The sequence below is a fragment of the Strongyloides ratti genome (genome assembly GCF_001040885.1).
Source record: "Strongyloides ratti genome assembly S_ratti_ED321, chromosome : 1".
NCBI classification, from domain to species: Eukaryota; Metazoa; Nematoda; class Chromadorea; order Rhabditida; family Strongyloididae; genus Strongyloides; species Strongyloides ratti.
Genome location: NC_037307.1, coordinates 8,770,108 through 8,796,674, shown reverse-complemented (window position 1 = coordinate 8,796,674; position 26,567 = coordinate 8,770,108). Strand labels below are relative to the sequence as shown.

Genomic DNA, 26,567 nt, shown 5'->3' with positions numbered 1-26,567 from the left:
ATTTCCGCCTTTTGTTATAACTCTTCTGAAAATGAAGCTAGAAACAAGCGGATTTCTGGAATCGTCTTCATATTAGTTTTCATTAAGGGTCCACCTTCAAAATTTTTTTATATCATCAACCATTTTTGAAATATAAAAAATGATGACAAAAGATTAAGCGCGAAAAAATACCAAGTACTATATCTTGAAAACTTTTGGAAATCAATAAAACTTTTCAACGTGGACTACATCTCAAAAGTCAAAAGAAGTCCAGCGCAACAAATTCCATACTTCTATGAGCTGTAGAACTTGAGTTATGAGTACGTTCTTGAAAACATTTCTCAAGCACATTTTTCATTATATCTCGAGTTTGAGACGTTCTATGAAGATGGGACTAGGTTCAATGAATTTCTTGTAAAATTCTGATCTAGAATATATACTTTAATTTAAAAATGCTCAACTGTATCATAAAAGGCGATTTTTTGCAAAAAATATTCCCCACTTTCGCCTCCAACTTTGAAGGCTCATAACTTTTGGAGTTTTAATTTTTACATATCCTTGATTATATTCAAAATTCATCCCTTTTCAAGGGCTATCGAATGAATATTATATTTTGCCAAAATTCTAAAAAAAGTTAATTTTTTTAAGTATTGATGACAAGTCATGTTGGAACTTTTTGGCCAATTTTTGAAACTCTCGAAATTTTTAAGATATTTTTGTAGAAATTATTTATTCTAGAATAACTTTTGAAGAAAAATCATTTGCCATATTCTTATCTTCATATGACAATTTTTAGTCAAGATACTGAAAAGCTATGAACAATGAATATTTAGAAAAAATTTCCGCCTTTTGTTATAACTCTTCTGAAAATGAAGCTAGAAACAAGCAGATTTCTGGAATCGTCTTCATATTAGTTTTCATGTAGGGTCTACCTTCAAAATTTTTTTATATCACCAACCACTTTTGAGTTATAAAAAATGATGACAAAAGATTAAGCGCGAAAAAATGCCAAGTACTATATCTTGGAAACTTTTGAAAATCAAGAAAACTTTTCAACGTAGACGACATCTAAAAAGTTAAAAAAAGTCCAGCGCAACAAATTTCACGCTTATACGAGCATTGTAACTTGAGTTATGAGTACGTTCTTGAAAACATTTTTCAAACAACATTTTTCATTATATCTCGAGTTTGAGCCGTCCTATGAAGATGAGACTAAGTTTAATGAATTTTCCGTAAAAATCTGATCTAGAATATATATTTTAATTTAAAAATGCTCAACTTAATCATGAAAGGCGATTTTATGTAAAAAATATTCCCCACTTTCGCCTCCAACTTTGAAGACTCATAACTTTTGGAGTTTTAATTTTTACATATCCTTGATTATATTCAAAATTCATCCCTTTTCAAGGGCTATCAAATGAATATCATATTATGCCAAAATTCTAAAAAAAAGTTTTTGTCAATTGTCAAGTTTAAGTATAAAAAAATTATCAACAAAAAATTTGGCTAAAGTGTATATTTTTATATTTTGTTAACTTTTATAATTTCACACTTTACCATGCCTTTAAATATCAACAATTTATTCTAAAAGTTTACTATCAAAATAACAAAAACACATAATTGTAATAATTTTTTATACTATTAACATTTTTATAGAAATATAAGAAATTTTAATTATCGTTATGTTGTCTTTAAAATAGATATAGATTAATATAAAAAATTTCCATAATTAAAAGCAGAAAATGTTTGCTTTATGAAAAACAACTAAATGATGATTAAGATAAAAAACTAATATTATAAATTATAAAATGCGTAATAAAAATTAATTGAATTTTGAAGCAACCAGAAATTTTGGTGTAAATAGATTAAAAATTTTTTTTATCAATAAAATAAGGAGATCCTTAAAAAATAGGCTGTATTATTCATCATTAAAATATTGAAAATGACCATGATTACTGTTTAGATATAAAAAAAAATTCTAATAACTTATTTGTTTAATCATTTGAAAAGATTTTATTTAGAATATAATAATAATAAACTACTTTTGTTGTTTTTTGATGTTGATGAGTTTTTTCTTACTTATTTGTCATGTCATCCATGAAAACTTTGACTAAGTAATATTTTTACCTAATTTTATCCCTAAATTATCCTAAAATATGTTTTATTAATTATAAATTATATGTATAACATGTTATTTTCACTTTAAAATACTTTGAAAAAAAAAACTTTTTTTTTTGTTACTAGAAATATGATGTAAAATATTTTTATTTTATGTAAATATCCTCTTTTTATATTTTCAAATAAACTTATTATGAAATAAAATACAATAAGGTTTCATTTAAAAACTAATATTATAATAATTCAAATATTCTCTTGTTATAATAGTGCATCAAATAGTTATTAAAAATTAAACTTTTTTATTAGTTTCACCCCATAATATTTTTATTATCTTTTCTATTTTTATTGTATTGTATAATTTATTATAATTGAAGGTGAACCATATCATCTTTTGAAACTATTTTATTAAATTAAATAAAGATAATTATTTTAATTTTAAAAAAAAAAAGTTTAAATTAAATTAATTTATGTCTCCAGTTTCTTTGTTTACTTATTTAATTTTTGTTACATAGATATTTTTATTAGTATTTTGTACTATATTTAGGTTTGTTTTTCTTTTTAATTTATAATTAATCTTTTAAAATAGATAAGTTAGAATGTTTTTATTAATTATATATCAGTAAAAATAGATGTACAATTATATATATATAATACAATTGATATAGGTATAAATATCTTACCTAATCAAACATTCTTCAATTACTTTATTATATCTTTGTTGAAGATAGAAGTTACCAATTATCATTTGAATTCTTTATTTTTAGTAGAATATTTTGAAAAAGGTGAACGGTTTAATTCAATCATTTTATCAAAATCTTGAATTATAATAAATATATATATATTTATTCGTATCAATAATATGGGTCAAGGTGTGGCATCAGGGAATGGCAAATTAATTAAGACATATCCAATCACCACGGCAATGTAAATTTTTCACCTGATAATTTACAAATATTAAAATCATTATATTCTTTCAAAAACTTTTTTTTTACTTATTTAATAACTATTCTTTTTTTCCCTTTTTATCTATAACAAAATATCATGGATAACTTTTAAAATTCAAATTATTTTGTTCTATTTACATTTTGTAATATTAGTAATAAGTGTTATGATTATTTTTTAATTGAGGTTTCTTTTACAATAATCATCTTTTCATTTCTGTATTATTCTATTTTATAATTATTATAAAAAATAATAGATATATTATAGAAAAAAAAATTTATTATTTTCGTTTTTTTTTTATCTTTTTTAGTTTAGTAAAAATATGATATTATATTATAAAAATTCCACTATTTTTAAAAATTATTTTCACTTATTTTAATTATTTTTAATCTATTACCTTAAATTATCTATACATCTAATTCCTGTATTTATTTGTTAAATATTAATTTCATAAAATTTATATAAAATTTAATATATTAACAATTAATAATTGTTATCATACAACAATCTATTTCCTTGTTAAAATAATTATCAAGTTTTAATTAATATCCAAAATTGTATCTTTTTAATGGCGGGTGGTTGAGAAAGTTTAATAAAATTAGATATACCTGGAGTTTTTCTTCTTTTGTTATTAATATATCTTCTATATATATAATTTATAATAATATATATTATGATTAACTGTACACATACCAAAAAGAATAATCTTTCTTTTTAACAATTATAGATGGCAATTTTTGATAACACGATATTACAAGTACACATGAGACAATATCTTATCTATACTTATAACATTCTTTTAATTTTATGGTAAAAATTTTACCTTTAAAAATAACATTTTTAATGCCATTTTATACTTATATATATTTTTTTTTATTAAAAACTAGTATTTTTATTAATTTTTTTTTAATAATATAATTACTCTATTTTCTAAAACATTTTATTCTTTATTAAGATGTCCTTTTTTTTGTTTTAATAATAAATTGGTATTGTTAAATTGACACACAACAATATAAATCTACTGTTTAATAGGCATTTCTAATCTACAATAAATTTTATAAAACTTTTTGTTACATAAATCTATTTCTTCAAATAAATATTTCAATCTCCTCCTGGGTCATTTATTAGAATTACAAAAACCTCGGATCATCGGGGAAACAATTTGAGGAGAAATTTTATTAGATACCAATAAAAAGATTATGAACATATATTTATGTTAATAAAAGACAAAATTTAAAGTTTATTTTCTTTATATCATGTACCAATTTACTATTTAATATAACAATATTATTATTATCTCTAAATAGTAAGAGGGAGTAAGATACAAAAGTTTGTTTAATTAATATATTTATATATTAAAAGTTTTTATAATAATCAAATCATCCTTATACTTTCACGAATCAATGGTATTTTATTGTAATTTTTTTTTTTTATTTAGTTGATTTTTATTTTTATTAATATTATATTATTTATCTATTTTTTACTATCTATTTTTATATTATTATTATATATAATATTGTTTTAAAATGAAACCAAAAGAATTTTTTATATTTATTTTATTAATTATATCAACATATGCCATAGAAGAAGATATCTTCAATCACGTAAATTTTAAATATGCAGGTATGTTTTATACTTTTATTATATATAAAAAAGATTTTTTAATTTATTTTATAACTTTTAAAAAAAAGACACCGACAATTTTTACACATTTTTACGTCAACAATTAACCTCAAAAACTATTTTAATATTAATTTTATTAAAATGTCTTTTATACTAATTTATTAACTTATTTCTTATTTCATATAATTATATATGAAAAAAAAAAAGTACAAATAAATCTTTTAATAAATTTATATTATATACATTATTAATTATTATTTTTTTAGCACATCAAAGGTATAAAAGAACATTATCATCACAAAAAAGAGAATCAGGATTAGATTTAAATGTATCAGTACCCTATATATTTTCTGCACGTTTATATCAATATGGAATAGAACATAATGATTATGAAATGACAAAAAATGTAGAGGATTTATTTTTATCAACACCATTATATTTATTAGGTATACAATATGATAAAATTTATATATCAAGAGATGGTGCTATATCATTTAATAGTAATCCTATTGGTGAACCAAGAAGTTTTCCTCTTGAAAATCCATTAATTGCTATATATTGGATGAAATCAAAAGGTGGTAAAGTATGGTTTCGTGAAACAAGAGATCCTAATATTCTTGAATCTACACGTAATGAAGTTAATATACAATATAAATATGGAAAAGATTATAAACCTGATTCTGTTGTTATAATTACATGGGAAAATACTCAAGAAATTAATACTAATAATGATGAAGGAAATCTTTTTCAGATAGCATTAATATTATCTGAAAAATATGGAACATTTGCACATATTGTTTATAGTAAACTTTCTACTAATAAAGATGCTATTATTGGTTTTCATGGTGAACCTGGTCTTCATTATTTAACTCTTCCTGGTAGTGGTACAGAAGATGCCATTTTATTGGGTGACAAAAGTGATATAGGAATACCTGGTGAATGGCTTTTTAGAATTGATGCTGATGATCAAATTTATCTTTGTGGTGCTGGTTCAAAAGGTATAGAATGTGTTGAGGCATGTTCACCAAGTCAATGGTATATGGATTGTACCAGAGAATGCCATTGTGAATCAAATGTTTCATGTGATTCAAATGATGGTCATTGCCCAGCAGGTAGATGTAATAAAGGATGGCGTGGTGCACCTATATGTGATCGTGATATTGATGAATGTTTTGAAAATAAACATATATGTTCAACTGAAACTCCTGATTGTATTAATACACCTGGAGCATATATTTGTTTATGTCTTGATTATAATAATTCAACAAAATCATGTAATCCACCTATAGAAAAAGTAATGAAACAATTTGATGATAAATCTTCTTCACATTTGTCAATTCCTGAAAAAGGAATAAATAAATTAAATGAAGAATTTGTTGATACTACTAGTATGATATCACAGGTAATTTTACTCATAAATATAAAGACAAAATATTTAAAAAAACTTTTTTTTTAATAATTAATAACAATAATAGGTAGTTTTTTAAATTATAATTTGTATAAATTTACTATACATTTAGTAGTTATTAACTTATAATTAAAATATTATTTTTAAATATTTTAAGTTAAAACTATTCATTTCCATTGATTAGCATAATTGGTAAAATAAATTTCATTTAATTTATCAGTAGACATATTAATTTCATTTTTAAGTTTAGAATCTTTAACTACATGATGAGGTTCTACAGATCCTCTATTAATAAGTTTTCCAATAAAATTTCCCAATAAACATATTAAAATTTTTTTACATCTATCATCAACAAACACAACAGTTAATGGTACGGTACATGCTTTTAAATATGGTACAACATTTCCTATAAATCCTACTAATATTTTATCAGGTATATGTAAAAAAAATCCATTTTCAATACCTAATGCTACCATGTCAAGTGTTGTTGTTATTGTTGTTGTTGCAATAAAATAACTCATCATTTTTATAATTTTTTTATTTTCAATAGTTTGATATTTTATTGATATAACTGATGAAGTGGTACATTTTCTATTTTCTAAACGTGATTTAATTGATTCATTTAAAGTATATTGTCTTTTTGATGCTTTTATAATACAAAAACAAACCTTTAAGATAAAAAAAAATATATATATAAATATATATAAAAACTTACAATCTGTGATGTTATTTGTATGATACCAGATGAATATACAAATAAAAGAACATTTAATTTATATAAACGACTTACTATACGTAATGTAGCACCAATTATCCATGATATTACAATTAATGTAATACCAATATATGGTACATTATTACAAAAATATTCATATTTATAGTAATAAATTAATGCAACTGATCGTTCTAATATAAAACCAATTGTTGTAAAAGTTGTTGAAAATAATGCTACAGATATTAAATCAGTAAAATAACTTCTAACAGGACCTCTGTATGAACATATTGTCATAGTTTTTGTTATCATTTTAATAAAACATATAAATATAAATGCTCCTGGATAATTAATTAATAGAACACGAAAATTATTGTGATAAAATTTGGCATGATAAAATGTTCTACACATAATAATACTGACAATAAGTGCTACTGGTACCTCAAAAAATAATTCTACACCAGTTGACCAATTGAGGACCATTATTAGGAAAAAAAAAATATTAAGGTATTATATTAAATATATATTTAAATAAAGAATATATATATATATATATCTTTAAGGAATTTAAATTATATAAAACTTTTATTTTTTTTATTTTTTTAAAGAATATTCGATGCGGAATGCTTTAATTCTTAAGTAAAATACAGATGTAAAATTATAATAATTTCTTTAAATATATGTTTACGACACATATATATATATATATATTAATTTTTTTTATTTATATTTAAAAAAGGTTATATAATAATTATTATTTTTAGAGTAATCCTTTTATAATTATCTCCATTGATCATTGTAATTTGAAAAATATATCTTTTTCTTTGTCTCATCATCCATTTTTAATTCATCATGTATTTTTTTATTTCCAACATTCTCTAAAGTATTAGGTAATTTTTTTATTTTAGAAATTGGTATAATTGTATTAATAACGTATGCTCCTTTTTTATGATACTTTTTTTCTGTTAATATTATAGTTAAAGGAACAAAAATCGCTGTGAAGTATGGTGTAATATTATTTAATAAATTTCCAAAATATACCCATTTTAAATCTATAGCAATTTTTGGCCTAATTAAAAGTACAATAACATTTAATATAGACATTGTTGAACATGATATACTAAAATATGTCATTAATTTTATAACATTCCTATTTTCTATTGTTTGATATCGTATAGAGGTAGTTGAAGCAACCATAGATTTTTTATATCGTAATCTATCATCTATACGTTCATTTAATTTATATTGTTTTTTAACAATTTTCATAACACCACAAATAATCTAAAAAAATATAATATTATTATTTAAAAAAAATAAATTTTTTTTTTCTAAAACAAACCATTAATAATATTATTTGGACAATTAATGTTACAATAATAGATGTATTAAATTCATAAAGTTTTCTTCTTCCTAATATTCTTAATATTGTTCCTAATATTAATGATACAAAAATTAAACAACATCCCATCCATGGAATATTTTTATTAAAATTTTCATAACTTTCATAATATTTAACAGCAAACAATCTTTCAATTAAAAATGCCACATTAACAAATGTTAATGTAAATAATAAAGATGATATAGTATCAGAAAAAATATCTCTAATAAAACCTTTTTTACCCATTATTCCTAATGTTTTTGAAAAAATTTTACAAAAACATATCATTATATTTAGTGTAGGATAAATAATTATTAATAATCTAAAATTTTTGTGATATATTTTAACTTTATAAAAAATATATAAAGTAAACAAACTAAATGTCATTGTTATTGGCATTAGACAACCCAATTCAACTATATTTGACCAATCCATTTTTATATAAATAAAAAAAGAAATTTTATATTTTTAAGATATAATTATACTATTTCTTTAAAAAATTATATATTTTATCTGAAAAATAAATAATAATTAATATATTGAAAACTTTAATATTATATTTTTCATAGAAATATACCAAAAAAAAAGTTACTTTTAATATTTATGATATAATTTTTATAAATATGATATTATCAAAAAAGAAAAAAAAAAAAAACATTTTATTATATATAATAAAAATTTATTTTATATTAAGACTATAAAATTGTTTAATACAAATAAATTAATTATTTATATTTATAGGATAAAAAAAATAACCAAAGTGTAGTTAATTGTGGTGGTGTTTGCTCACAAAATGCAGTATGTGAAGAAGGTTCTTGTATTTGTATAGAAGGATTTATAGGTAATGGAATGGAATGTGAAGATAAAGATGAATGTGAAAGTGGTGAACATATATGTGGTGAACATTCAAAATGTAAAAATATTTTTGGTGCCTATCAATGTGTATGTGATCCTGGTTTTCTAGCAACTGAAGATGGATGTGTAGATGATAATGAATGTGAAAAAGAAACTGCATTATGTGGAAAATATTCATTAAAAAATGAGACAACTGATTGTATTAATATTATTGGTAGTTATGAATGTAAATGTAAAAATGGTTATTTTGGAAATCCTGGAACTTTAGAAGGTTGTGTTGATATTAATGAATGTACAAGTATTGAAAATGTATGTGGACAACATTCAACATGTATTAATAAAGCAGGTGGTTTTAATTGTGAATGTGACGAAGGATATGAAAAAATAATGTCCAATTCTACATCATGTATAGATATGAATGAATGTCTTCATAATCCATGCCATCCAGCAGCTAAATGTACTAACTTACCAGGGACATTTAACTGTGAATGTAATGAAGGTTTTATTGGTAATGGAGTAGATTGTAAAGAAACTATTCTCTATTCACCTAATAATATTGAAAATATATTACAAATTGAGCATATAGAAAATGATACTAAAGAAATTACATTAATACCTAATTTAATAATATTTGGAAATAATTATGATAAAGCATATATTTCCTCTAATGGTATTATAAGTTTTGGTAATAAAAAAATATCATTTCAAGAGTTGGATAAAAATTCAATTGCTATTATACCATTATATCAAATTTTTAATCTTAAAAATTCTGGTAATATTTATGTAAAACATCTTACATCTAATGAATCATCTTCTAAATCTTTTATTTCACGTAGTAATTATAATATTTACCAACGTTTTAATGATCATAATTTTCATACTGATTCTATGTATATTATTACTTTTGATAATGTTATTAACCAACTCAAAACACAACCATTTACTTTTCAAGTTATAATTGCATCAGGTAATAATAAAACATATCTTACAATGTTATATGAAGAAATAGGAACATTAGATAATTCCAATAACCAAGCTAAAGCTGGAATATTTAATAAAGGCAATTTTTATCAATTAACTACTAATTTATTAATATTAAAAAGTAATATTAAACAACCTGGAAAATGGATTTTTAGAATTGATGAATCTATTATAATACCATGTCCTATAGGTTCAGATGAAACACCATTTTGTACATCTACATGTAAACCTGGTTTCTTTGGTATAAATTGTCTCAAAAAATGTAACTGTGCAGATGATATACCATGTGATTATATTACAGGATATTGTAGTAATTTAAAATGTAATAAAGGATTTATGGGTCCAGATTGTCAAATTGATATTGATGAATGTGAAACTGGAGAACATTCATGTCATAAAGCTGCATATTGTACTAATAAAATTGGATCATATCAATGTCATTGTCCATTAGATATGATTGGAGATGGTATTTCTTGTGAACCTATTAATCCATGTATAGAAACTTATGGTAAAAATTGTTCAAGTAATGGTATATGTCTTACTTTTAAAAATGAAAAACCAATATGTAATTGTTTACAAGGTTTTACTGGTAATGGTTTTGAATGTCTACCAATAACATCTTTAACATCTTCTATACTTATAACAACTAGTAAACCAAAAAACACAACAATTTTACAAGGTACATTAACAAAAAAATTAACACCCCCTCCTAAAATTACACTTTCTGTTAACGCAACATTACCATTAAATGTTGTAGATCCAAATGAAGTACAATTAAAAAGTAATTTAGTTACAAATGGTGTTCCAACTAGTAATAATGGTAAATTACAAACATTGGAACCTCTTGCAATACCAACAATTGTTTCTATAAAAGAAAATACTCCTATTAATCCAAGAATTATTATTACAAGTACATTTAAACCAAAAATAAGTGAAGAGGAAGCTAAAGTTTTATTATCGGGAGCTAAAGCATCAGAAATTGAGGGAACATTTAATGGTAAGTTTTTTTAAGATAAATAATTAATTATGATAAAAAAAGGATGGTTCCGGGCGGATTCGAACCGCCGACCTTCTGTGTGTAAGACAGATGTGATAACCGACTACACCACGAAACCATGTCCGGGGGCAAAAAACAACAAAGTATTACTTCATTGAAATAATAATAATATACTTTTTTTTTAGTTCTTCTATTTATATCTACTGTTGTCTTTGCTGTTATCTGGATAATAGTTGCTATTGCTGTTATTGCTACTTGTTGCCAACGACATTCCAGATCTCATCGTCAAAAATATGATACAACAATTATGCATAACTGGTCTGCTACTACAGCAACACAAGCTGCTTATACAAGTCCCAGAAATAATAATTACTCTAATTTTGCTTATACTTAAATATATTTGTAATATTTAACTCAATTTATGTAGAAAAAAAAAATGATTATTAATATAATAATTAAAGTAATTATTGAAATTTTTAGAAAATAAAAAAATTATTTTTTTTATTAATACTATAAAAATTTTAAAAGTACAAAAAGTATTTTAAGTAACAAACAATTTTTTATATTAAGGTAATTGTCATGATAAATTTTAAAAAAAATTATATTAGATAATTTTGATTGAAGTTTTCAACATTTTTTTTTCCACCTTCATATTAACAGATATAGTTGGGAATTTCCTTTATATATCTTTTTTACTTAATCTTCTTTTTTAAATCAAAAATGATAAGTTATAAAAAAAAGGTTTTTTTAAACATTTAACTTTCTTTAAATGTATTTACTCCTTCTCATGAGGATTGTATTATTTAACTTATTCATTCAAGAGATACATTAAGTTACAATATTCAAAGAATGCAAAATTTTATATAAGGATAACTATACAAACTATTGATAAAAAAGAATGATATTCTTTACATATTATTTTAAATGTCTTTTTGTTACCAAAAAATCTTTATTTTAAATATTTAATGTTATCAAAAAAAATTTTTTTTTCACAACATTTACCCTTAAACTTGGTTAATATTTATCAAAAAGATGTACCATATATATTTTATAAATATGTAAACATCAATTTAGCTGTTGTTACATAGAAGAAGGAGGAAAAGACCATCAAATTGGTTAAAAAAGATTGGTGAAGAAGTAGTAAAGGTTCTTCTTGAGTTTTAAATATTTGATGTGTTTTTGTTTAAAAATTATTTTTACTTTTCAAGTACCTTTAAATCGTTAAAAGATTTTGTTAATTAAATGCCATTATCAAAGTTTGAAAAAAAAGTGAAAAGTTTTATATATTTTTTTTTATCTAATAATGTTAAATTTTCATTTATATTATATTAAAAAAAATTTGATATTCTTTTTATATTACTGTTAAAATGAATAAAAATACAAATATTTTCACATTTAAAAAATGATTATATTTTTTTTTATAATTCTGTTTTATTAAATTAAAATCTAAGAATAGTTATTCTTTTTTGTTTTGTACTAAAAATTCAAAATTAAATAAAATAAGTTTAGAATCTCTAATTAGATTGTTATATTATAGCTATTTAAACTGATAAAATTCCCTGTTACTATCAAAAACTTTTTTTTTTTCTTAAATATCAACAGATATAATTTTTTTTTTTAAAGCAATGAACTAAATAATACGTTCTTCTAATTTAACAAAAACCTTATTTATATAGCATTTATCTTACACCCCGGGATAGATAAATTTTTATTTTATTTGAAACTTTAACAAGTTATAATTTTCTTTTTTTTTAAGCACATAAATTATCCATTTATTCTTTAATCTTTTCAAACCATTCTTAAATATTTAAGTTAAATTTTTAAAGTATATAGTTATATTTTTTGAGGTACATCTTTTAAATAATTCTATTAATCTTCATTAATCTTATATACAAAAAAATTTTTTACCATTATCAATTTAAAATATTTTTTAACATTTATTCTTTGATATTATTTTATCAATTCTTGTATAGTAAATCTTTGCGCATTATGATTTATTAGTTTCCTTAAAAATATGTCCCTTCCTGTTATCAAAATATAAAACAATTGTTACATATTATTGTTAAAATAGAAACTGTCTTATAAATATTATTTATTATAAAATAATAAATATTGGAATAAAAAGGCCTTCGATGGTGGTATGACAAATATTTCAATAAAAATATAACATTCATTTGATGTATCACTTTATCAAGTACCTTTTTTGAATAATAAATTTTAAAAATTCTTTTCTTATTTAAAATTTAATTTATAATAACAATTCATTTTCTAATAAATATTATAATTTTTTTTTAAAGATATATTTAAAAAAATATTTACAAATGTTTACCTATTAAAAAAAATAAAAAAAAAAATTGACATAATTAAATTTGATTTTCCTTATGTCATTTATTTTACGGATATTTTTTTTTACATATTTTTTTTTCCTTGTAAGGAAAACTTTTACTAACAGTATTTTTTCACTACCATTTTCTTATGGTTGGGCTAGGTGGTCCGATTTCTCTTCCTGTTCCACAGAGGTTTGTCTTTATATACATATATATATGTTTTTTTTCTACTAAAATTTTAATTACTCATTTTATTTTTTGTAGTGTGGACCCGGTTTACAATATCAATTACGTCGATGTCTTGATATACATTGTTCTGGTCCCCATAAAAGATATCGCCTTTGTAATGAAAATAACCAAGAAAAAAGATGTCGATCAAGGGAAAAATTAAAAGAAATAGAAACATGTGAATTTATTAATCAAAAAGATGGTAGATATGAATATATTGGAATTGATGAAATAGAAAATGATTGTGAAATAAAATGTAAAAGTATTTTAAGTGGTAAAAAAGTTATGACAAATCAAACTAAAATAGATGGAACATTATGTTATTATGGTTATCTAAAAAAGAAGGGTGTTTGTATTGATGGTGCATGTCATATAGTTGGTTGTGATAATATTATTAATTCAACAGCAAAAATTGATGAATGTGGAAGATGTGTAACATCTGGTCATGAAACACCATGTAATAAAAATTTAACTTCAGGAATATTTGAATGGAGTGGAAGTCAACAATTTTCAAGTTGTGATAAATCATGTGGACCAGAAAGATATAGAATATCTATTTCTATTTGTATTAATAAAAAAAATGGTAAAACTGTTCCTGAAAGATTTTGTGCTAACATCCCAAAACCAGAACCTATTATTGAGAAATGTAGTTATGTAGTCTGTCCAGATAAGTAAGTTTTTTTTTTTTTAAACAATAATAATAAAAATAAAAAAATCTGGTTAAAGAGAGAGTAAATAGTTTTTAACCAAAATAAATAATAATAATATTTAAGGGAATTGATGGAAAAAGAAAAGATAGTTTAAAATGCCATATATCATTTGTCAAAATATAGGATTATCATGATAATGATAACATTTTCTTTAAAGTATATCATTTTATTGTCTTTAAATATTGAATAATTTTAAAAATATAAATATAACTATAATGATATTAAAATACATTTTTATAATTATACAAATTAATTATATAATATATGGCTATAATGATATTTTTACTGATGAAGTTGTCTTTCTACGTTCTAATGATCCAGAATATGGGTAAGAAAAATAAAAAGATACTGTATAAAATTAAAAAAAAATATTTACAATACTATATTTAAAATTTTTTTCTCTTCCAGTTGCAGGTACTCGTATATTTTGAACACCACTTCATAGAAGATTTGATAGCGTGTTTAATACGTGTGCCGTGTATTCTTTTTTATCATTAATTATTCTTAATATCACTTGAAATGTAATTAAAATTAGTTAGTTATAATTTATAACATCTTGCATGATAATTTTATCAATTCACATTCACATAATCACTAATTTTGCTGTGTCTTGTATGTTTTCTTGTCTTTTATTAATATATTTATACCACAACAACTTTTTTCTTTTGTCTTTTTGAAATCTATTAAGTTTGCTTTAACAAATATTATAATTTTAATAATCAATTTTAAATATATATATAAAATTATTGTTTAATTGGTAGGTGGATGAAAAGTAAATGGAGTCCCTGTACAACCTCCTGTGGTGATGGTATTCAAAGTAGAAATGTTTTTTGTGTTGAAACACATAATGAAACATTAACACCAAATATACCTCCAATATTTAGATTTAAAAGAAATAATAATAATGATAATGAGTATAATGAATTAGAGATGACTAATAGAAAAGTTGAAGATAAATTTTGTTGGGAAACAATGAAACCAACAAATATAAAAAGTTGTAATTATGGTGAATGTCCAAAATGGAAAGTTGGAGATTGGGGAGTTTGTTCTGTTACATGTGGTGATGGTTATAAATCAAGGAATGTTAACTGTTTCAGTGAAACTAAACAACTTGATGATTATTATTGTAAGAATGATAAACCAAGACAAATTGTAGCATGTTATACTGGATTAAAATGTATAAACAATAATATAACAAAATTATCTTCAATTATATTGCCATCCAAATTAAGGTAAAATTGTTTCTATTTTTGAAAAAAAAAAACTTTTTCTTGACCCTTCATTTATTATATATTAGCATATGCCATTTTATAGTAACAAAATAATAAATAAGAAACAATAAAGAAGTCAAAATATTTAAAAGCTTTTATGAAAGGTTTTTGTAACCTCATTAATCTATTTAATCCCTTCTTCATGTCATATATTGACAGCATCTAAAAAAAAGACATCTTTTTGTAGAAATTTATATTTTAATTTAAAGAAACAAAAATGTATATTAATGTGATAGGTTAATTTATGAAAACTTTAATCTAGCTATAAATCATTTATCATCCTGTTTATATGGTAATCTTTTGATTCCAATACAATTTGTAATCAATCATATTTTTATATATATATTGTATTCATTTATAATGAATTATTTTTAAAAATATAGTACTATTATGAAACTTTAAATAACATTAAATTTTATTTTATTTCTCTTTTTACAATATAATGATAATATTGAAAAAGTTTATATATTTTTTTAAAATTATTATCATTAAAGTAGGCATTAATTAATGTTAAATTTGTTTATAAATTATATATTGTAATAATGTTTTTATTATAAAAGATAGACCATAAATTTAAAATTATAATAAGATTATCAATTAATTCCTCATTATTTATTATCATTTATCCTTTAAAACAATTAAAACTTTGCTTATTAAGAAGAAATGTAAAATGTTAATCTTTTTTATACTATATATTTATCTCTTCATCTGTCAATCTTTTCCTTCTAAAGCTAAAAATTAATGGGTGGGAAGAATTAGAGTGAAGAACATGAAAGATTGTAAAAATTATCATGTTTTAAGTTTTGGTATTGTTATTAAGTACTATGATAAAATATTACATATATATTTTTCCTTTAACTAAATACTTCTTTATAAAAAAAAGATTTTTCACAATCATTCAAATCTCTTAAAAATAACAAAAAGAGTACCAATATTTATTTGAAGGATTTAGTAAACTTTATTCTTTCAAGACATATGTATTTTTATTCTCGTTTATCTTCTATCAAAATGAACTTTAACTCTCAAAAGAGTCATATTCTTAATATTCCTTTTTCTTTTTTTAATCTTCCTACTTTTATAATATTTTTTTTTGAAACATTCTTATGTTATTTTTTATAAAAATATTATAATTTCTAATCTTTAGTACACTTCTCTTATTTGCCATATTTTTGTCAATCTAAATTTAAGAAAAAAAAAACTTGATTAAAACTAAATCTTTTAATCACTTAAAAATCTATTATTTTCTAAGATGATATGGATTAATAAATTTATCCTTTGTACAGTTTTTTATTTTGGTAATATGCCAAAAAAGATAAAGGCATTAAATTTGTGAGTTAAGATTTTTAAAAAAAAAAACTAAGTTACTCTCTCTATTTAATATTGTATAACATTATAACATTTTAAAATAATTTTTATTTTTTTTGTAGTCTTCCTCATGAAGATACACAACTTCCATGGAAAATTAATAAATATGGATATCAAAATGATGATTCTTCCTCATTTTCTAGAGATAATAATAAGGATGAAACTAATGAAAATTATATACATTATTTGACAAATTATGAAGAACCACATTATCAGGCTGGTGAGTGGAATTCATGTTCTGTAACATGTGGTTCTGGTATTAAAATAAGAACAGTTGAATGTGTCTCTTCACGTGGTTTAGGAAGAGGTACAATAAAATTACGTGACTATGAATGTGAGGGACAAAAAAAACCTGATGAATTTGAGAATTGTGAAGAAGTACCATGTCCATTAAAAGATGAATCAGTACCATTTACTACATATAATAATTCATCTTCAATACAATTATTATCAAATAATTTTTTAACAACTTATCGTTGGGATTATGGTGAATGGTCAAATTGTGTTGATGGAAAAGAAAAATCAAATTTAAAATGTATTGATATGATAAGAAAAGTTCCTGTATCATGGAGGTATTGTGATCCAAAACAAAGACCAATTGATAGAACAAGACCATGTCAAAATATTGATAATATTAAAATAGATGAAGAAGAAATTGGAGAATGGGAAATATTACCATGGGGTGAATGTTCATCATATTGTGGTGGTGGATTTAAAACAAGAAAAGTAAGATGTATTAAAAAAATTGAAAATAATGATATTATTGAGGAGAAGGTAATTCTTGATGATAATAAATGTAGTAGTATAAAACCATCAACTGAAGAGGTATGTGGTAATATTGATTGTGAAGCAAAATGGAAAATTGAACCATGGTCTGACTGTTCAACAACATGTGGTCCTGGTGAACAAAGAAGATTCGTCGTCTGCCAACAAATAACTTCTCAAGGAAAATTAAGAATATTTGATTCATTTTCACCATGTGATAGTTTAACTAAACCACCAACAATACAATTATGTAATTATGGACCATGTAATAATATATTAAATGAAGATACAATATTTCCACAACATTTTAATCAAAAATCTGTTGGACCATCATATGATGCTCGGGAGGATCATCATAAAAAATTAACATTAAATGTTGGTGGCTATGCTAATTTATATGAAGGAACATCATTAAAAATTAAATGTCCTGTTAAAAATTTTGATAAATCACGAATTATTTGGAAAAAAAATGGTAAAAATATTATTAATACTAATCATATAAAAGTTTCAAGTAATGGTGCATTACGTATATTTCATGCTAAAATGTCTGATGCTGGAGTATATTCATGTATAGGTAATGGTATACAAGGTAATGTAACACTAGCATTTAAACATAAATCAGAAGGAAGAAAAAGTAGAGGTGGTGGACATCATAGTAGTGGTGGTGGTGAAAATGATAATATTGATAGTGATAAACAATTACTACAAATAGTACGAACAAATTTAAAAAAAACTGGTGATAATGTATTTTATAAAAAAATTTCAAATTTACGTGAACCTGGTAGAATAAAGGCTGATTTTATAATTGGTAATTGGAGTAGTTGTAGTTTAACTGAATGTAGTATTAATGAAGAAGGTACACAAGTTAGAGCTGTTAAATGTCAAATTTCATATAAAGATTTAACAACATATGTTGATGATATTGTTTGTGAACAATTTGGTGTTGTTAAGGTACCATCAAGTAGAAGTTGTAAACCTGAAGAATGTCCATTTTGGGATAGTGAAGAATGGTCAGAATGTTCTGATTCAAGATGTATTCATCAAGGAACAGCTATACAAAAAAGAAATGTTCGTTGTTTATTTGCTAATTTAACAATAGCTGATACTAAATATTGTGATAGAAGTGGAAGACCAAAAGTTAAAAGAGAGTGTGTTAATAGTAAGTTTTAGATAAAAAAAAAAATAAATTATTTTAATATGATTAATGTCTCTTTTAAATTTTTATCTTTTCATCTTTAAACAATAAATAATGTTAGTTATAAAAAGAATGATTAGAATGATGATAAAATATCCTTTTATAAAATCTTTTTTATATAATTTTTAACTTCTATATATAGTAAAATTTATATATATTAATTATATTTATTTATATATATATTTTTTTTTCTAGAAAAATGTGTTGCAGAATGGAAACCATCTGAGTGGGGAAGTTGCAGTAAGTCATGTGGAAATGATGGTATACAGGTAATATTAAATTAACATTATTAAATAAAAATATTTTTCTTATTATTTTTCATTTTATAGATGAGAACATTAAAATGTGTTTGGCATGGAACAAAAAAACCTGCTGGAAGACAGTGTACCAATATTGAAAGACCTTCAGCTGTTAGAAATTGTAATAAAAATATATTATGTCCAGTAAAAAAACAAGGAGAAGAAAAAACTTCTGAACCATTCAAAGGTTGGCAAAAATGGCGTGGTTGGCATTTGTATAAGTGGGATCCAGATGCTTTAAATAAAAAGCGTATCTAACCCTTTTGTTATATATACTTTTTTTTTTTTTTTTTTAAATATTTTCATTTATGTATTTTTTTTTTCTTAATTTTCGTAAATGTGTTTTCTGTAAAAATGTAGTATTTTTTTACCTCTTTTATTCATACTAACCTTTGCTTTTTTTTTTAAATATATATAAAGCTTTTATAAATAACATTTTATTTGCTTCTTTTAATTTATTTTTGATATATTTTCTTAACTCTATTACATATTTTATTTAAAACAAAACGAGAAAATATTTAGTTTTATATAGTATAAGAAAATGAATAAGTAATGTTTTATTTTTTAAAAGGTATTCCCTTTACTTTAAAATTATTAACCTATTTTAACAGACATTTTAAATTTTTAGATTATTTAAAAAAATATAACATTGATAAAATAAAAAAAAATAGCAAGGAAAGTAAAACATATTCTTTAATTTTATCATTTTTTTAAGACCAATTTAACCTTTTATTTCTAACTAAATAATAATATTTTTTTAAAAAAAAAAAGAATAATTTACTGTAATACTATATAGAAAAATTTATCAATAATATATAAATTTTTTCTTTTGTTATCAATTTTTTGTTTGTTGCTTTTTAAAAAGTTTATCTTTATACAGGCCATATTTGCTTACGTAACTTTATTAAAACAACTTTATAATATAAAAATGTTAAAATTTTGTTTTTTACAGGTAGATTTTTTAACAAATATAGAAAAATGGATATTAACAATAATATTGTTGAGGAGAATAAAGATAAAAAAGGAAAATGTCAAGATTCATCAAGATATTGTGATATTTTCAAAATATTTCAATCGTATGTTTTATTTTTTATATTATATTTTTATTACAATAATATAAAAATTTTTTTTTTTGGTATTTTTAATTTACTTACATTTTAGATGTCATGACAATGAAGTAAGAGAAAAATGTTGTTTAACTTGTGCTTTCCATTCCTGATAAATTGAATAAATCATTAAAAAAGGAAAAAATTATAAATAGAAAAAAAATATATACAAACTGATAAAATAACTTTTTTAAATGATAAAATTTTAATTTATATAATTGTAATGAATGATAATAATTTCATTATTATTTTTAATATTTTTATTACCCTGTCAAGTTTATTAATATAAATATTTCCATTTTTATCTACAATTTTTTTTAACCCCATTTTGATAACATCTTCTTATTCTATAAAAATATATCATTTTCTATGTTATTTATAACACATGTTTTAATAATTTATTTATATTATACTAAATTTTTCTATATAATTTTTATTTTCTAATTGTTTTATCTCCTCCTACTGGTATAAATCTTTTATAATTGTTCTTTTCTTTATTATCTTATTCCATCATTTTACTAAAAAAAGAACTATTGTAAAAATATGACAATCTAGATATCAAATATTAGTATATGTAACAATAAAAAATTATAAATAGATATAAATTTCACATATCTCAACAAAACACAGTTAAATTAAAGATCATATTTCTAAATAATAATTCACACCTTGTTTAATTTTATACGATATTTTGTAAACTGATGCCTCGTCAAACTTTTTGTTTCTTGGTATATTTTATCTAACAAATTAATTCTATCAAACTTTTATTTTCTACAAAACTTTTGCAATTACATTCTTCAATTCACTTCATTTAAATTAATGTGTAACTTTAGATTCAAAAATTATAAGAAATTTAACTAAAAAATAAGTTTTCTGATAGTAGAAATATATACTTTTGGGAGAGATAAATTATTAAATAACTGGATATACATAGTTATAATATTTCAACAACAAAAAAATCATATATATAAGTTTAATTATTTCAATTTATTTTCTAGTTCATTAACTTTTTTAATCATACTAATTACTTAAAGTTTATCTAAATTATATATATATATATCCTAACAAAAATAAATTTATCATTATTATTATCTAATAACTAAAGATAAATTAACTTGATTTTTTAATTTTTAATTTTTTTCACTAACCGTATCTATATTGATAATAAGTTTTTTTTTTGCCTTTACAAGTATGCAACTTTTAAATAGAGTGATTACGATATAATTAATAAGTTAAGATACATTTTAAAGTTTCATAAACTAACACACAATTATAATTTCTACATATACATTTACAATTATCTTAACTTTTCGTCAATTTATTTTATCAAAAACCAACCACTTATTATTATCTCTTAAGAAAGGCAAACTTCTTATCTTTTCAGTCATACTATCCAAAATCAAAAAGTTATAATTAGTTAAATTGAAAAGATTTTTGTTTATCAACAACTTACTACCACTTAAAAAATACAAAACTTATTGTGTTTTAAAGAGATCTCCCCTTCACCATGCACTTTATTTAATTTTTAAAAATATATATTTTTCTATATTAATATCATTAAGGTATAAATTTAATTAGTATAATATTATTTACAAATTGATAAGATGTATACGATTATTATAATATTTTTATAAATTTTTTCTTTCACCCTAAAAAAGTAATAATTTTATTTTTAATCAGTCATTTTTTTTTTCTTTTAATTACATTTACATATATATAGTTCTCTTTTTAAATTAAAAATATAATATTTATTATAATAATAGTTAAGGAATTTTATTTTCATTATTCATATTTATATGTATATTGAAAATGTAATATACTATAAGAAAGATGCCTTCTAAATTTGATGTTTTCTTACAACGATAGTTTTGTATTAATACTTGAGGATTGGAGTTAAGCACTTTTCTTTTGAAAATCTGTAAACATCTAACTTCAGTGGATATTTTTATTCTTATTTTACAAAAATTTTCTAAACAATGGTTAGAAAACTTAAGTTTCATGAGCGTAAGCTCCTTAAAAAGGTTGATTTTATTGATTGGGAGTTAGATAATAATTTACATGAAAATCAAGTTATGGCTAAATTTGGAATCCAAAAAAGAGCTCATTATCTTTTATACAATAAATTGTCAAAAAACGTAAGATTTTTCTTTTTAAAAAACTTGTTTTTAACTACTTTTTTTTTTAAGATTCGTGAATTTGCCAATAAATTGAAGGAGATGCCTGATTCAAATCCAGCAAAACGTACAATGATACGTAAATTTCTTGGAAAATTATATAATTGTGGTCTTATACCAGCTGCTGATTCATTGGAACGCGCCAATAAAGTTACTGCATCCTCATTTGCTAGAAGAAGACTTCCAGTTCTTATGAAATTATCTAATATGACAGAGACAATAAAATTGGCAACAGACTACGTTGAACAGGGCCATATCAGAGTTGGTACTGAACTTGTTACTGATCCTGCATTTCTTGTCAATAGAGATCTTTCTGACTACATTACATGGAGTCGTGGAAGTAAAATTAAAAAACATATTGATACTTATAATAATGAAAGAGATGACTTTGAAGATGCTTAGAGTTTCTATTTTTTTAATATATACTGTTTTTTATTAACCAGACAATTATTTATAGTCACCGACAAAAAGGAAAAGACAATAATTAATTTTGTTATGTTTTTGTTTCAATCTTATTTTTTTATTTGTTATTATAATATTATTTTAATTAATTATATTTTATTGTTTTTTAAAAGCATTATACTATGCGCTTACAGTTATCTTAGAAGGAGAATATTTTATTTTTAAATTTTAAAACTTTTTTTTTCTTATAGATGGCAGATATTGGTAAAGATACAAAGGATCCCTCAATGGATACTCTTTCTATATCATCGGACAGGAAAATTGATGCAATATCTGTTGATGAAGGTAAAGAAACTGATTCATGTCCTGATTCTGAAGTAGAAAAAAAAAATGAAGTAAGTGATGAATTTGATGATGATGAAGATGAAAATGTATCCTCTGGTATTGTTAAAAGTTTTGATCCAAGTAAAGATTTTTGGGAAAAAAGTTATTTAGAAAATTCATCTTCCCTTAAATCATTAATTTATGATGTTGATGAGGTTACACTTAAAATTCTTGATCAACTTTTAATACCTCATGCTGTCTCTTATATTAAAATAAATGGTGTAAAAGATGCTTTTAGAGTTATTAAAAATATGAATGTTCGTGGTGCACCATTAATAGCAACTGTTGCTATATTATCTTTAGCTGTTGAATTAGAAAATCCTGATCATGATTCATTGAATATGGAAGAATTTGTTTTATTTATAAAAGAAAGTTGTGCCTATCTTCTTAATTCAAGACCAACAGCTATTAATCTTAGAAATGGACTTAGAGAAATTGTTGAATTAGTTGACAAGTGCCTTGAGAATGGAGAGGTTAATGTTGATGAAATGAGACATAAAATTCAACTAGCAGCATATAATTTTTATACACGTGAATTTGAAGAAAATGACGAATTATTGAAACAAGCAACAACATGTGTTGAAGGTAATAAAGAACCAGGACATAAATTTACTGTTATGACAATTTGTAATACTGGAGCTCTTGCTACAAGTAGTCTTGGAACAGCTTTAGGTGTAATTAGAAAACTTCATCAAAGAGAACACCTTGAAATGGTTTATTGTCTTGAAACAAGACCTTATAATCAAGGTAGTCGATTAACAGCATTTGAATTAACACAAGAAAATATCCCATTTACTCTTATCACAGATAGTATGGCTGCCTGGGCTATGAGAACAAAAAAGATTGATGTTATACTTGTTGGTGCAGATCAGGTTGCCTTAAATGGTGATACTGCCAATAAAATTGGTACATATATGTTATCAATTCTTGCAGCATCACATAATATTCCATTTTATGTTGTTGTTCCTATTTCATCTATCAATAAAGATATTGAAACAGGAAGGAAAATTAAAATAGAAGAAAGACCGGCAATTGAGATGTTGTCATTTAATGGTCTTTTAACAGCACCAACTACAACAAATGTCTGGAATCCTGCTTTTGATGTTACACCAGCAAAATTTATAACAGGCATTTTAACAGAAAAAGGTTGTTTTAGACCCAATGAATTAAAAAGGTCTATCTTGAAATTGTAATATTTCCTGTGATAAGAAAAATTCTATAGAATAAGAAACATATATATATTTTTGTATTTCTAAAATTAACATTTCACTTAAAAATAACATCCCAGAATATCATATTACTTTTAAATAAAGTGCTTTCATACCTAATCCATTACATTGTTTTTAATTAATTAAAGATAGAGTATAATTTATTAATCTAAAAACATTATAAACAAAATAAAGGATCAATGAAGAATGACTTTTTTTTTTTTTGATAAATTAATAATTTTTTATAAAATTTTTCACTTTTTTTCATTACTTAACAAATAATATGTGATAGTTAACAATAATGTTATTTACTGGTATCTCGATTTTATTCGTCTATTAAAATTTTATAACCTAATGCAACTTGATCATAATAGTTGATGTATATTATAAAAATGAATCTTAATTAGTAGATGTTTACTTTATTCTTTTAAATTTTTAAAATATATTTCAAACAAAAATATTGATGTTTTGTTAAAATTTTAAAATGATTTTTGATTATTTATCAGTATATTTTTATTTAAAAAAAAAATGATTTGAATTTGATTAAATTAATGAATAAAATAACACAAAAATTTCTCTATTGCCATGTATGGGTAAAATACTAAAACTTTAATCAAAATGTTTTTAAGATGATGATAAATAAAATGAGAAGATATTTTAGCCTTTTCTTTTTACAATACTCAATTCATGACACTATGTTTTAATTGTTGTTTGTATTTTGTAACAAAGAAATCGGAGGCAGATGTGACAATAATTTCTTTTGTTTCCTTGTATTCTACTATTAAAAAAAAAAAATAGATGAGATAACTTTATTTGTTAAAAAGAAAGAAAAATAAAAAAAAACAGAATACAAAGGTAATAGTTAATTTACCAATAATATAAAACTAATATTTTTACTTAGGCCACTGTTATTACAACAAATATATTATATCATCCACAACCAATAAATGAATGATTTTTTTATTTAATGTTCTAAAAGTTGTTAACAATCCAATTTAATATATACAAAATAGAAAAATAAATCAAAGTACACATTTGCTTGTATAGAAAAACTTCATTTGTATTATATCATTTGGCAAAAAAAAAAAAATTTTTTTGTACAGATGTATCTACAATATTTGATTATTGAAAATTACTTTCAACAAAAAGATTATATATTTTTTTTTATATTATCAATCTTATTTTATGATAAAATTTTGAAATATACCAATAATAAAATACATTTTTATATACTTAAAAGTTTACTTATATCTTTTTTTTATTATATATGATGTCGAATTTTTAATATATTATTATTTTATTAGTTTAATTATAAAGTTATAAAAAAAATTTTTTATTATAGATAATAAGTTAAAAATCATGGAAAATGATAAAAAATTATTTGGAGAGTATTCAAAAATGGATAACATTTTTGGGGATGATTTAATTAATTCATTTTCATTAAGCAGTGAAAGTAATGAAACACAATCTTGTAATATTTGAAATAAAAGTTACTTATAAAATATTTTTTTTTATAGTTTCATTACCTGAATTAGATATGTTAGAAGGAATACTGGAAGAAGACCTGTTTCTTTCCCCTGAAAATAGATCAAGAAGATTTAGCGACACTGATTATATGTTAACCAATCAAGTCTATGATGATGATGATGATGAAGATATATTTATAGATTTTTATGGAGGAAATTTTGGTGAAACATATATGTCATTGGAAAATGTTGTACCTTTTCCAGACAGGTTAGCTTATTTTATAAATTTTCAGTGTCCCTATTGTATCATTCTTGTTACTCTGATTCTTCTTATCTATCAAATCAATCTTTTTTTTTTTCTTTTTTAAAAAGATACATTTAATTTAAAAAGATGAAATAAAATTTTCCTATAAATAAAATTTGATGTCCATTAATGTTTAGGGGATGAAAAATTTTTTTTTTCATTAAAAGCAATTAAATATTGTTTTTAAGTGGATGCACTTTTAGTATGACTAGTTAAGATAAGAATTTGCCTTAAATAATAAATTAATCGTAGGAAATCTTATATGGTACTTATATATAATATTTTTAATCACTTCTTACCTCATATTTCTTAGTATATACTGGATTTCGTTTTTTAATTTATTAAAAAAAATTTTATCCTTTAATGTTCA

General features: G+C 22.2%; 8 protein-coding genes across 8 annotated transcripts; 6 read left to right on the top strand and 2 right to left on the bottom strand.

Annotated features, from left to right (window-relative positions):
• Positions 1 to 4,565: 4,565 nt before the first annotated feature.
• SRAE_1000274500 (EGF-like calcium-binding domain and Nidogen, extracellular domain-containing protein) lies at positions 4,566 to 6,185 on the top strand (the record flags this gene model as incomplete). Its single annotated transcript, XM_024649857.1, has 3 exons — positions 4,566 to 4,662; positions 4,929 to 6,064; positions 6,183 to 6,185. 3 exons carry the CDS (start codon positions 4,566 to 4,568, stop codon positions 6,183 to 6,185), a joined length of 1,236 nt encoding a protein of 411 aa, XP_024503692.1.
• A 52-nt stretch (positions 6,186 to 6,237) lies between these two features.
• Positions 6,238 to 7,265, bottom strand: SRAE_1000274400 (7TM GPCR, serpentine receptor class e (Sre) family-containing protein; the record flags this gene model as incomplete). Its single annotated transcript, XM_024649856.1, has 2 exons — positions 6,238 to 6,738; positions 6,786 to 7,265. 2 exons carry the CDS (start codon positions 7,263 to 7,265, stop codon positions 6,238 to 6,240), a joined length of 981 nt encoding a protein of 326 aa, XP_024503691.1.
• A 297-nt stretch (positions 7,266 to 7,562) lies between these two features.
• SRAE_1000274300 (7TM GPCR, serpentine receptor class e (Sre) family-containing protein) lies at positions 7,563 to 8,406 on the bottom strand (the record flags this gene model as incomplete). Its single annotated transcript, XM_024649855.1, has 2 exons — positions 7,563 to 8,063; positions 8,122 to 8,406. 2 exons carry the CDS (start codon positions 8,404 to 8,406, stop codon positions 7,563 to 7,565), a joined length of 786 nt encoding a protein of 261 aa, XP_024503690.1.
• An 8-nt stretch (positions 8,407 to 8,414) lies between these two features.
• Positions 8,415 to 11,387, top strand: SRAE_1000274200 (Epidermal growth factor-like domain and EGF-like calcium-binding domain and Nidogen, extracellular domain and Insulin-like growth factor binding protein, N-terminal domain and Green fluorescent protein-like domain and EGF domain, merozoite surface protein 1-like-containing protein; the record flags this gene model as incomplete). Its single annotated transcript, XM_024649854.1, has 3 exons — positions 8,415 to 8,456; positions 8,902 to 10,993; positions 11,179 to 11,387. 3 exons carry the CDS (start codon positions 8,415 to 8,417, stop codon positions 11,385 to 11,387), a joined length of 2,343 nt encoding a protein of 780 aa, XP_024503689.1.
• Positions 11,388 to 13,374: 1,987 nt separating this feature from the next.
• Positions 13,375 to 20,372, top strand: SRAE_1000274100 (Thrombospondin, type 1 repeat and Immunoglobulin subtype 2 domain and Immunoglobulin subtype domain and Immunoglobulin-like domain and PLAC domain and Immunoglobulin I-set domain and Peptidase M12B, ADAM-TS family and Immunoglobulin-like fold domain-containing protein; the record flags this gene model as incomplete). The annotated part of the gene is made up of 8 exons (XM_024649853.1): positions 13,375 to 13,512; positions 13,585 to 14,219; positions 15,020 to 15,490; positions 16,957 to 18,818; positions 19,050 to 19,123; positions 19,184 to 19,340; positions 20,106 to 20,229; positions 20,315 to 20,372. 8 exons carry the CDS (start codon positions 13,375 to 13,377, stop codon positions 20,370 to 20,372), a joined length of 3,519 nt encoding a protein of 1,172 aa, XP_024503688.1.
• Positions 20,373 to 22,235: 1,863 nt separating this feature from the next.
• On the top strand, positions 22,236 to 22,835 carry SRAE_1000274000 (U3 small nucleolar ribonucleoprotein protein IMP3; the record flags this gene model as incomplete). The annotated part of the gene is made up of 3 exons (XM_024649851.1): positions 22,236 to 22,263; positions 22,306 to 22,394; positions 22,446 to 22,835. 3 exons carry the CDS (start codon positions 22,236 to 22,238, stop codon positions 22,833 to 22,835), a joined length of 507 nt encoding a protein of 168 aa, XP_024503687.1.
• A 251-nt stretch (positions 22,836 to 23,086) lies between these two features.
• SRAE_1000273900 (Methylthioribose-1-phosphate isomerase) lies at positions 23,087 to 24,412 on the top strand (the record flags this gene model as incomplete). Its single annotated transcript, XM_024649850.1, has 1 exon — positions 23,087 to 24,412. The coding sequence occupies one exon, from the start codon at positions 23,087 to 23,089 to the stop codon at positions 24,410 to 24,412; it is 1,326 nt and encodes a 441-aa protein (XP_024503686.1).
• A 1,374-nt stretch (positions 24,413 to 25,786) lies between these two features.
• On the top strand, positions 25,787 to 26,341 carry SRAE_1000273800 (Hypothetical protein; the record flags this gene model as incomplete). The annotated part of the gene is made up of 3 exons (XM_024649849.1): positions 25,787 to 25,898; positions 25,945 to 26,161; positions 26,335 to 26,341. The coding sequence occupies 3 exons, from the start codon at positions 25,787 to 25,789 to the stop codon at positions 26,339 to 26,341; spliced, it is 336 nt and encodes a 111-aa protein (XP_024503685.1).
• Positions 26,342 to 26,567: the final 226 nt, after the last annotated feature.